A 12,658-nucleotide genomic window follows, 5' to 3' on the forward strand; every position below is an offset into this window, starting at 1 on the left:
CTGGATGCGCATGGTATGACGTTACGCATAGGATGCGCTTCGTTTCCTTTTTTTTTTCTTTTTTCAATCTTTCTCGCTCACGTCGGGGGAAAAAAAGAAACGACTGCGCGTTCGTTACGAATCATATTCGAGAAGCGAGTTCCGGTTCGCGCCTTCCTCTCGGCCTTGGCATTCTGCCTGGCCAGGCTGCGTGCGGCGCTTGGCGTGACTGACCTCGCCGCCGCAGAGTTGGTGCGGGGCGGCACGGAGTTGGGGGGGCGTGCGCTGGCGAGGACTGTCCGGCGCGACTCGCTTCACAACACGGCCAACCGTCCGGCGAGCAGGAACGAGTTTGCCTGCCCGACGCCCACGACTGCTAATCGGCCACAGAGGAACTCGGAAACTGAAGCCGCTTCGCCGGGCCGACAGCAATCGTGAGTCGCCATCGGAACACGCCGACGTTGATGGCCTTGTATCGCGTCTCGTGCTGCGCGTTAGCTATACGATCGTCTCAACTGCCTCGATGTGTGGATATCCCGTTTGATTGACTGGTGCTCTTTATTGTCCCAAAGCACACTCTCCGGTAGCTCGCTCGCTGTGCTGTTGCTCTGCTGTGGACGAGGTAGCGGGTTCGATCCGGGTCGCGGTGGTCTGATTCCGGTGTGGGTGGAATGCGAAAACGCTAATCTTCCATTGGGTGCGTGTTAAACAACCCCAGCTGGTCGACATTATTCTGGAGTCACCCACTACGGCGTGCCTTATAATAATATCGTTGTTTTGGCACGTGAAACCCCAGCATTTAAATATATATATATATTTGGCAAGGCAATACATTCAAATAGAACATTCTGACATGGGCTAAAAATAACGCTGCTACTCGAAATGCACGCCACACTACATTTGACTACACAAATCTAATACAACGATGCATAGATCTGAGGCACAACCGCAACAACAAAATAATACAGGCATAAACAAACAAGCGAACAAGACTGCAAGCGTTCCAATCCTTGAAACAGTTGCCACATAAATGTTACGTAATTTATGGAGCCCATGTTATCGTGAACATGGAGCGATAAACCTAAAGGGGACGGATCATATATTATCGCGATAAGGAACACGTGCCGCAGAAAATCCGGTGTCGGCGGCGTCGTGCGTGAGCGAAAATTTCTGAATATATTTAGGTACATGTTATGTCACGCCTTGCTATGTGACATGCGGTATACGCGGCTTATTTGCCACACCATTATATCCATAAAGTTCCTCATACCTTGACTTGCATTATTTACAAAGTTATTCCTTGTAATTTTGAGAATGACAGCCCACAAACAAATGTCGCGAAACGAAACACCGACAGAGCATGCCTTTTATGTGAAATCTTCTCAGACTTAAATATTAGAAGTGGGAAATGATAACATAAACCTGCAAAAACATTATGCAATTTCTTGGCGCGGCTTTGCACAACCTCCGGGATTGGCCCATGCAAGAGGCCGCGTTTCCACCAGAAAGCTCGCCTTTGTGCATAGCGTTCGCCGCCAGCGTTTCCCGGTAAACGTTATGGTTACGTAGGCTGCAGGCTGCCGGGAATCGCGAGGAGCAGTCAGGGATCTTTGAATGACATCGCGTTCCACTCTTAAAGGCGAAGAAGCTTCCTCCAAATTTTTTTTATGTAATCTTTTCGGAGTTTCTGAGAAAATATCCTCAGGTAAAGTGTCACAGGTTAACAACATACACATACGTGTTGCACACGAACGTAGACGCGTCGTACCTGACCGTGTCTCGTTGAGGGGCGAGGCACAATGAAACGCAAACCCGAAGGTAGCACGCGTGCAGGTTTATGCTCAGCTTTGAAATCCGAGTCCCACAAATGACGCAACACCACTCTTCGAACCATTAAGCGGAAAGAAGGGATAACCTGCAGCGGTAAACATATATCGAGATGAAAGTAGAAGCGAGTTATACGTACGCTACTTTCTAGTGTGTTACTTTTTATTAATAGCGTCAATCCCACTCGCCCAACGCGCAGTACAGAAGGTGAAAATTGGGATGCCGTGACTTGATATTTCACACGAAAAGGCGTACACATTTTTTTTTTTTTTTTGCCGAGAATGGAACTTTACTTTTACAATGATAAAGTAACCAGGTAACCCTCTGCAATTTGCTACACACATGCGCTAAATAAGCTTCGCAGGACTCGTTTGAGTCAGAAAATACACCCATGTACTTTACATACACCTGTGCAATGATAATAATAATTGTACTTGAAATGGTAAATCGATAGAAGCTTCAAGGCCACATGGGACGTGTTCTAAAAGCCTAGATTTTGTATTGCGACTTGCCCGTGCTCAATGCGAATTTATGTCCAGCAAAAAAAGTTAATAACACTCAAACCACAATGATCGTCGTCGTTCGTCGAAATCTAAATCTATGGGTAATGTGCATCGGCTATTGATACATGGCCTTCCTAATGGAATGCGAAGGGATTCCCCCAGTGAGACCCGTAGATAACGTACACCTTCCAGAAGCGGTTGGACTTCAAGTGGTATAAAGCATCAACCGGCCAGCAGTCGAAATAAGCAAGAGGTATTTAGTGTATTGTTGAGGAAAAAGCTGGGAACAGATAAGACAGGATCCGTTACAAGCATAGGTAGTGGTACAAGGTAGATAGAGGAGTTTTGAGGAAGGGAAAAAAAGATTAAAGAGGTGCATACAAAAATGATAGAATGAAATTAATGTACGCATGGTATGCCAGATGCTGGCTATTTACCACCAATCCATTTCAAAGTGGATGCCAGTAAGTCATCTTCACGTGACCCATGGAACTACAATCCATAGTATTTGCCAGTGCTATGAAAGTTAGCTTCGCTGTTTACTCCAGAATAAGTTTAACCGCTTGGTATTCTCGTGCACTACATGCACCTAAATCAGTGAGCACGAGTTTTGCTTTTCTCATTTCGCGCCCGTCGAAACGCGATCGCCGTGGCGGGGATCGAATCCGCGACCTCGAGCTCAGCCGCGCGACGCCTAACCGTTGGGAGACAGCATCGGCGCGTAGTTGTGATCGTGTAATCACCAACATTTCATGATCGCAAGCACGACGGGGTCGGCAACACTGTGGCGGCACGTGCGAGATCACGTGAGCGAAATTGCGAGCCTAAGTAATAGCAAGAACGTACTGTTGGGTTGTCAGTTCGGCTTAGTACAAATTTCCAATGAAATGACGTGAACAGAACGTTGTTTCGTCATTTCTGTTGTTAAGTACTTGCGCTATAGATTAGTATAAATAATCGTGCCGTGCAATGTGCGCGAAGAAGAATCTCTAAGCGCTGAAATGCAAGTGGTATGGTATGCAGGGTTTTCCAGCTATCTTCTGACAAGCTTTTTTTTTTTTAAACAGATGTGTACCATGCGCCATTGCAAACCACCTAAACTGACTTATCGTCTTGGGTTATTCGAAGGTTATTCACGGTGAACCTAAGCGAATAATAAATATATTGTAATTAGATTTTTGAAGCACGAATTTATGCGCGATGGTTCGGGGACTATGAAGGAACCTCCGTTCAATTTGTTTCAGTGAAGATTGTGGTGGCGGCTGCAATTCTGAGCTAAAAGAAACGTGCCAGATGTCAAAAGGCACTACGTTATACAATAAATGCTTATGATTTTTTTGTTCGTTTATGTAAACATCACGCCGCGCAGTTACGCCAGTATACGTGAGCCGCCATGGCCAGAGGCCTAGCCACATTTTTTTCTTTTTCGGGGGCGGCGCGCTTGATGAATGATGGCGATGGTGGGGACGTTAGCTTGGCCGGCCGCATAGTAACGCAGAAATTTCGGTGGGGCGGAGGCGCAATAACTTGGTGCACCATCCCCTGGCTACAAGGTAAAGATTGGAATGTAGAAATCTACAAGGTAGCCTTTTACCAATCACTACTGGTTGCGGTGATCAATAAAAACAGACTGATGTGAAAGTAATCGCAGTGATGTACTAGTTTAAGGCATGAGGTTGCGTACTTGCTGTTGCACTTGCTAATGACTAACCATCTCGTTCACGGCACGTCTGTCATTGTTACTAAAAACCATCATACTTCGACGACGAATATAGTTTGCTCTGTGCGTGTATACGTCAACAAAGCAGCTACATTTTGCCTGTTAGGTGCCTGTCCCTGCATAGTTGAACGATGCTTGTTCAGAACATGACCATTTCACCATACTCTGGCAGTAATGAAACGATGTCGTAGTAATCGCCTTGCATGTGGTAATGCAGCACTGTAATTTAAAACACATCGCTCAATGGCTATAAATTTGGTAGAATGCTACAGCGGGGGAAACGGCGGAGACAAAGGAGGCACACAAAGTACGCAGGCACATGGCTGACTTTCAACAGGAATTGTTATTTTGCCGGTAGCATCTAGATTTAACGTGAACACTTGGCAAAAAAACAAACAAGATCAGACATGCGCAAAGAACTTGCTCATAACGCTGTCGCACCCTGGGATTTGAATCAACGTAGGTCAGCTCTTTTTCTAACAAGGCTATCGATGGACAACTGACCCAGTCAATTCCCGCTTGTAAAGCTGCGCTAGCCTCGATAATTTCTCTAGTAAGGCTTGATTTGCTCCTATAGATGCAATCCTGCATAACAGTTGCGACATTGCATGCCTAGATGACCTTGAATAGCGTTGTTAACATTGCTGTGCTGTTCCTTAAGCCGATCTTTAACACATCGGCCGGTTCGCCCGATGTAGACTTTACCACACGAGATAGGTGTCACACATACCACACGCTGGGCACATTGTGCGAAGCGCAGTCTGTGACTAGTTTTACACTCGGCCTTCTCGTGGAAGACAGCGAAAGTTTACTTGCTCAGTGACACCAGTTTTCCAGGTGCGGAAAACCATCAGCATTTTCACTCCGGTCAACTTTCTTAAATTACTGTGAAATTCAATGAAACTACGAAATAACGCCGATCAGCTGCGAATCACGCCGTTATCAGCTCATCAGTGGCGTTACGTGTGTGTGGCGTGATTCGGTGGCACGGGGCTACGTCATGCTGGCTGAATTTATCTCGTAGGGCGAATCTTTCTTGAGCAGTGCCATTCGCCCACTATTCCTTATACCAAAAAAAAAATAATCGCTTTTTGCACAGCACACAAACTAACAAACATAACAGAAAGAGAATGGGACAAGCGCTGGTCTGACAGTTGAATTTTTATTCGGAATCAACATATCGTATCAAAATTTAAGAGAAAAGCCTGTGGATCACCAGCGTCGTTGTGTATTATAGACGTCACGCAATCACGAACCATCAGTGAAAACAGCGTAGTCATTCGCTAAAGAAACTGAAGGATGAGTAGGGCACATGTCCATATTCTTGAGGATGTTGCACACCTTTGCATTTTCACGCATTCGCAACTCTAGCGTGAAAGCGCGAGAAGACGAGCGTAGTGCCGCGCAACACGTGTTCTGCGGCGATTATCAGTACGAGATGGCGCCGGAGTAGCGCGCATCGTATGTTCACCGGGGACGCCATCAATAAGACATGCGGCGAGCGCGTTCCCCGATACCATATATGGAAACAAAGCGTTGCATGAGCGGAGGGTCTGTCTGCAGCGGCTGCTGTGAATTGCGCCCACGCGTCACCCACGCTCTGCCTCTCAATTGCGCCCACGCGTCACCCACGCTCTGCCTCTCGCGATCTCCCGATTAGTGATGTAGTAGCGCCACAATTCGCTCCGTTTGCAACATGCTGCACAAGACAGATTGTCCGTGCCAGCCGATACATCGCAAATGAAAACACGGGTAGAGCTGCGCTCAAATTTCGCATTAGAGGGTATTGTAACCGTCGATGAATTTTCTTCGTTTCGAATTTAATTTTTTTATAGCGATTCGTCTTATGTGACAGACGGACGGACGGCTTTCCTCGTTGGGTAGGCATAGAAATGCTTACGCGTTTAATAGAGTGCACAACCATGCCATAATCAAAATATCCCTATTGCAATAAACATGCAGCTTGTTCCAGTGTGAAACAAGCGCGTTTTAATGCGTTTAATGAACTTTTCTTCAGCTATCTGTCTATCTATGTTTGTATATAACCAATTTACCGCCTACTTAGGTCACTGGATAGTCAGTGGTGAAATGGGTAGCGCGTCGGACTGCTGTGCTGAGGTAACAGAGTTCAAGAGCAATCATCGGACGAACTTGGGTCACTGAGTATGTGGCAATGCGTACATACGTGCCGCTCTTCAACGAAGCTCTTTCACGCCGACATGAATCACTATAGACGCGAGACTGGGTAAGCACCGCTCTTCGAAGAAACTCTTTGACGCCGACTTGGAGTACTGGGTATGTGCGAGCAGATGTGCGCCGCTGTTCAGTCAACGTATTTGACGCCAACGTGGGTAACTAGGTATGTCACAATCGGAATGTGCCGTTCTACGATGACGGAAAAGGATCCTTTAAATTTATCCGAACGGAATCGACCCCACCTCCCAAGGGATCATCAAGGAGAGCGACCCGACGCATTAGCAGCCCGCGCCACAAATGCACTAGGTATGTGCCTCTCTCCAATGAACCTCTTGCCAAGCTGGGTTACTGAGTATTTGCCGCTGACCACGCGGCAAGCGAGGGAACAATCCTCTGCATTCGCAGGCACCGCTGTGCCAGGCTTCTAGTCTCGGAGGCAACGCGCGGACTTCGCGGCAGTGCCACTAGAAGGCGCAGCGTGTCCAGAAAGAAGCACGAGTGAGGAGACCGCTTACCGCGTGGCGCGTTTTCCAATGTTCCCAAGCACCGGCGCGCTACGCATTTCGGAAGCCACGCGCAGGCTTCACGGCAGCGGCGCTACATGGCGCCGAGTGTTCCTATGGAAGCGCGAAAGAGGAGCCCCCACTGCAGTGCACGCCTCATACATACCTCGTTTCAACGGTGGCAATACGTCGAGTTGCCATATCGATCCAATGCGAACGCATTACCACCGACGGTCATCGTGAGATGAGTTCTGCCGCTATTTTGGGGAGTGAGCGCGTATAAATTTCGATAATCTTACACCGAGAAACGTTACACATATTCCTTCCATAAAGCAGCAGCCGTCCTGGTGATTGACATTATCTCGCGACTCAGTCGCAAAGGTAGGCGCCAAGTGAAGTCGGCTGTACGCAGTTTTGGAGCCGAAGCACCATCTCTAGTGCAAAATGGCATGTCGACTAATGCGCAATGTAGTTGATCACAAATTTTAAATATCGCTGATAATTCCATTCATTTTGCTCTAAATAAATGAAGTTAATGTTGATATTATCATGATTTCACTTATGAGTGGGTACTTTCCAACGGTTGTATACGTTTTATCGTGTTTCGTATTATTCAAGCGTGGCATGCACTTTCTTCCAGCACATGTCTATGTAAATGCTATAGCAATATAAAGAATAAACAAACGTAACCTCAACCAACAAAACCGCATTTTCTTCATCAGAAGATTTGTAACAGCCGAATCCTTTCGACCTCGCAAACGTCCTCAGAATCGCGCATCGCAAACATGGACAAGCGTCAGAGATAATGCCTTATGTATTGTCGCCAAGATAGCGGATTTCGTTGAAGCAACCAGCTATCAGAATGAAGCTTGTGTTATGCGTGAAGGGCGACGAAGAACGACATCGTGGTTCATATCCGTACGGAGCGGCGTCATTTTCAGTCTGCGGCGATCTCGTATAGTTCATTAAGTTCAACTCACGGTAAGGTGCGTGGTAGCCTGCTCTAAACTTATAAAATACCGGTTCTTATTTTCGCCGTCGAGCACAGCCATGAAGCCTTGCCATATGTTGTGCTCTATGTATGGTGTAAGGCCTGTGTTGTGTATTAGTTCAGCGCATTCGTAGCGGCGACACTCGGCAGCGAGCAGTAAACAGCGCTAAACAACAGGACAAAGAGAGTCCCCCTTTTTGTCCTGTTGTTTAGCGCTGTTTACTGCTCGTAATCATGAACCAACCAGCCCAAATGCGTACCCTTCTGCAGTTTATTTCGCCACTCGGTAGCTTGGTTTCCGGGGGTTTTTTCTCATTTTTTTACCAAGCATCTGCAGACGGTGCTCTTGAGGCTCCAATATAATTTATGTAATTGCGTAACTACATAAATTACACAAGTACATAATGAGCAAAACGAGAACAAGGTCAAAGCGGGAGCCAACGTTTCAACAAGTGGACTTGTCTTTTTCAAGGCGACATATGCTTTCCTCGGCACAGTATATATAGGTAAGGTTCTTCTAAAGGGAGAGGGGGTAACGCGGGTGGGTGCGGCAACGAGCGAAGGTCTGTTAACGGCGAGGGTGTAGAATTGAGAATAAAGGAGTGCTGTGCACAAGGCCGGTGACACAGCCGTCTGTCAGTCACATGTCAACGGCCGTGTGTCAGTCGGCGTGTCAACCGCGTGCACAACACCCCGATATTACCTGTTTCGCTGGTGGTGGCGGGCTATCCTGTCTGTGAAAGAGATAGTAGATTTTATTGGATATTGTGTAATACATGCAGTTAATCAATCATCTGTCTTAATCACGTGCCTTAATGTATCTTCTTACACTGTTTCTTTTTAGGAAATCTCATCTCTGTCCCGTAAAGCCAAATGCAAAAAATGGACAACAAAGGCACCGCGCGTACGGTGAATGTAAGTAGCCAGGTCACTGCTCCTTCACGTGTCGGTCCTCGTTTTCATGATCTGTTGATTAGCCGTAACATCGATCGTGAGCTCCAATTTTTTTCTGCACGGATATCATTACGTGACTCTATAAGTGTTATTTTAGCTGCAGTATTTCTAGCTTTGCTGTTGTACCTCAGCATATGATGGGCGACCAGTTGTATGCTCGACCTTCAACACAGTTAACCGTACGATGACGTAAGATGTAGCAGACAATACAAGTCACTGCATGGGAAATAAAAGAACACCAGGCTATGACCGAAATATGCAGCTGCAATTCGTCTACACGGCAGCAACCGCCGTGGTGGCGGTGTGGCTTTGGCATGACGCAGCGAACCCCGAAGGGGCGATATCACCCCTCACCACCACAATATGCTTTCCCGGTAACGATTACTGTTGCGTAAGCTGTCGCGGCAACGGCAGCTTGCGACGCGGGGAGTGACGTCACTAGCTATTCGTATATAAATTAACCAGCCTAGCCACTCATTTCATTGTTTTTTGTAGCAGCACCGCCATGGGTAGGCGACGCATAGTTAAGATTCCTGAGAAGCAGCGTGAATACGACGAGCGGCAAAGGGAAAAGATACGGCAATACGATCTGCGGCGACGTGCTGCCAAAATTACCATTGCTCCCATTATTCTAACTTACCATTACTCCCATTACTCTATAAAGCAATAAAGCATCGCATACCCCCTCAGGCGTTGTAGTGGTGGTTTTCAGCAGCTTCGCTGGACATGCACTTTCGTAGGGCCGGGATGGCGAGTCAAATTTTTTTAACTTCGTGAACTCACAGCAGCTTTCGGGCTATTTTTCCTGCTCATATTTGTTCCGCGCTGAACAGCTAAACAAATCATCAAAATGGCACAATTCCTAAGAGCATTTGATGCGAACCCATCCGCAACTGTATACGCAGAGTGTGTGATGTGAAAGTGAGAATGTTTACTTTTGTTTACCTGCGTAGGAGGTCGTCATCGCTTCGTTTGCAAGGACGCCGATCGGTTCTTTCCGAGGCTGCTTGGCTGCGGTCCCAGCAACAAGACTCGGTTCCATAGCGATCAAAGGGGCCGTCGAGAGAGCGGGTGAGACGTGCCTGGGTTTCGGTTTCTGTGAACACTGGGATGCGCGCTGTGCCTTTACTGCACAGTATTTCATGCGGGTATCAGTACTTTGTCTTTAGCGTGTGTAGGATTAACGTTCTTTTTCAATGCGTTGGCATTCTTAGGGTACTGCACTTTCATGGGGCCACCGATCTATCCATATAACTAACCGTTTTCCTCCCCTACTTGGGTGCGTGGTCGAATGAGTACCGTGTCAGGTTGCTGTGCTGAGGGAACAAGGTTTGGCCCAACTTGTATCACTGAGCACGTGGCACTGTGCGCATACGTGTGCGCTTTCAAGAACCTCTTTCACGCCGACATAGGTCACTGTAAGTGCGTATTGTAAGTGTGTGTGCGTGTGTGCGTGTGCGTAACTGCTTTACACCAACTTGGGCCAACTAGGTATTGCCGCTCGGATGTGCTGGCCTTCAATGAACTTCTTTCCTATGAACTTGAGTCACTCAGTATGTGCCAGTATGTGTGTGCCGGTCTTCGATGAACATCTTCAACGGTAACTTAGGTAAGCAGGTATGTGCCGCTGGGAATTTACCGCTCCACAGTGGCAAAAAAGAACTTTTAAATTTCTCCCATGTTTGGGGGCAGTCAAACTCGCGCCACAACGGTTCCGCAAGGACAACAACGCGACGCTTTAGCTTGCTGCGCCACAGATGCGCTGGGTATGGGCCGCTCTTCAATAACCGTCTTTCACGCCAACGCTCCTTTGAGCTGCGCCATAAGTATACTGGGCATGTGCCGCTCTCCAACGAAGATCTCGCCAACCTGTGTCCCTGAGTATGCGCCACTGAGTGTGCTGCAGGCGAGAGAACAATTCCCAGCGTTTGCAGGCGCCGGCATGCCCCGCTTCTTGTCTCGGAGAATATGCGCGGAGTTCTCGGCGGCGCCACTAGATGGCACGGCGTGTCCAGAAACAAGCGCGAGAGAAGGAGTCAAGTTGCCGCACTGCGCGTTTCTCCGCGTTCGCGCGCACCGGTCCGCCATGCATTTCGGAGGCCACCTGCGATCTTCGCGGCCGCCCCGACGGATGGCGCCGATTGTTCTTCGGGAATCGCGAAAGAAGAGTCTCGCTGCAGTACACATGCATAAATCGTTTCGATGGTGGCAATGTGGTGTGTCGCTATATTGATTCAACGCCAGACGGATTACAAGTCTAGCTTGGTTACTTAGTGGCTATGGTGTTGGGCTCCTAAGCATTAGGCGGCGGGATTAAATCCCTGTCACGGCGGTCGCATTTCGATGGGGGCGAAATACAAAAAAAACCTCCGTGTACTTAGTTTTACGGGTACGTTAAAGAAACCGGGTCGTCAAATTAATCTGCAGTCCCCTTCTAGGCGTGCCTCATAATTAGATATTGGTTTTGGCGCTTAATATCTCAGAATTTTTAGAAGGATTACCTTCGGCAGTTATCGTGAGAACAGTTCTGATAATGCTTTTCATTTTCCCATGCATCGTTTTTCTCGACATGCCTGCCCCTTCAACTACGTACGGTCGCAGTTGACTGAGATAACTACGGTGAAAAAAAAAAATACATTTTGTAGCGTACCGCTGTCCACTGCGTCTTTATTTCTTCTATATTTACGATCTTTCTATTCCGTTGGTCTGCCTTAAAAAGCCAACGAGACGGTCTTTCGGTTAAAGGGACGCTAACGAAAAAAAAAAAAAAGGTGGTCTGCTGTATTATGTTAGCTGTATGATTGGATTACCTTTCTACAATGCCAGTAGAGCGGCTCTTGCCGCGGGAACAGGCTTTGTAAGCTAGGAAAGAAGCAAAGTCGAAAGACAGGTGGCCGACGCCGCCTGGGAATTCCCGCTCCAGCTCCTCGTGACGTCATGGGTTTAGATGGTGTCGGCGCTCTGCCCACTGTGGAAAAATAGACTGGTGTCCCAACGGCGCCGTCTGTCTGCAGAGCGAGCTGACTGCGATTCTGTTAGCTCTTTCTCCCTTCGCCGACAGGAGCACGGCAATATTGAGGTCATCATCAGTAAGAGGCGATTGGAAGAAAGTATTTTCGTTTTGTCGAAACTTCTTACGGACACTCGCGGTCATCAGGCGACAGAGTTTCATGTTTTCGTGCTAAAAAATCCCACCCCCTAGAGTTACAGGACAGGCTCCCTAAAGGAAGCCTAAGAGGCGTCGTTGAGACACCTGTCTATTCTTCCACGATGGCCCGGGCTCAGCTGACTTGTTATTGTCAGTCATAAACTACATTGTATTCTAAGTAAGCCAGGCGCGCAAATGAACCTTTACTATATGGCCATAATTAGCCCTTGCACCGTAAAACCTCACACGTCGTCATCAACCTTTACTATAGCCTCCCATACTTTTTCGATGCCGGCCCAGTGACTCCAAAACATGGGGTAGCGCAGTGGGTGCCAATTTCTTAGCAGTTGGCAACAGTTTATGGGGGCATTGTTAGGGTCACATCTACTTCATGGCATGTTATTTACGTCACGCAGAAAGCAAGGACAGCGGGGACGTAGCAGCAGCGGCACCCAGTTGAAGTTGTTTATGCTCTAATAACAACCGGAATTAAATTAATAGGATTGTGGTGCCGCCGCAGTCAAGCGCTGGCTTCCATGCATTGCGGAGCTACTGGGCAGGTATTGAAAAATACAGGAGGCTATGCCTTTATTGAGCTGCAATGAGCCATATACTAAAAGGTACCTTGAAATCTGTGACGCTGCACTGACAAACCGGCGCTGGCATTTTGACGCTAAATTATTAAAAGAATAGAAATTTGATGTCCCTTTTTCTGTCGAATAATTAATGGATTACTGGCAAATTAACGAAAATATTCGTTTGAAAAAGAATACTTCATCACTCTAAACTGATGAAGTGTCTCTTTCCCGTGTGTTTAAAATCCTGGCCTTTCTTCTT

General features: G+C 47.5%; 1 protein-coding gene across 2 annotated transcripts in view; it reads left to right on the forward strand.

The window, feature by feature from the left end:
• Positions 1-208: 208 nt before the first annotated feature.
• The window catches only part of LOC142560836 (acetyl-CoA acetyltransferase A, mitochondrial-like), a 33,306-nt gene continuing 20,856 nt past the window's right edge, over positions 209-12,658 (forward strand). Inside the window, exons 1-3 of one of the 2 annotated variants that reach the window (XM_075673211.1) lie at positions 209-413; positions 8,564-8,634; positions 9,627-9,744. In XM_075673211.1, the coding sequence (XP_075529326.1) occupies positions 8,593-8,634; positions 9,627-9,744 (160 nt within the window). In that variant the 5' untranslated portion in view covers positions 209-413; positions 8,564-8,592. Of the gene's footprint in view, positions 414-7,600; positions 7,710-8,563; positions 8,635-9,626; positions 9,745-12,658 lie in introns of those variants that run through there. The other variant, XM_075673212.1, reaches the window with a different exon arrangement.

This window comes from Dermacentor variabilis, chromosome 10, assembly GCF_050947875.1.
Source record: "Dermacentor variabilis isolate Ectoservices chromosome 10, ASM5094787v1, whole genome shotgun sequence".
NCBI classification, from domain to species: Eukaryota; Metazoa; Arthropoda; class Arachnida; order Ixodida; family Ixodidae; genus Dermacentor; species Dermacentor variabilis.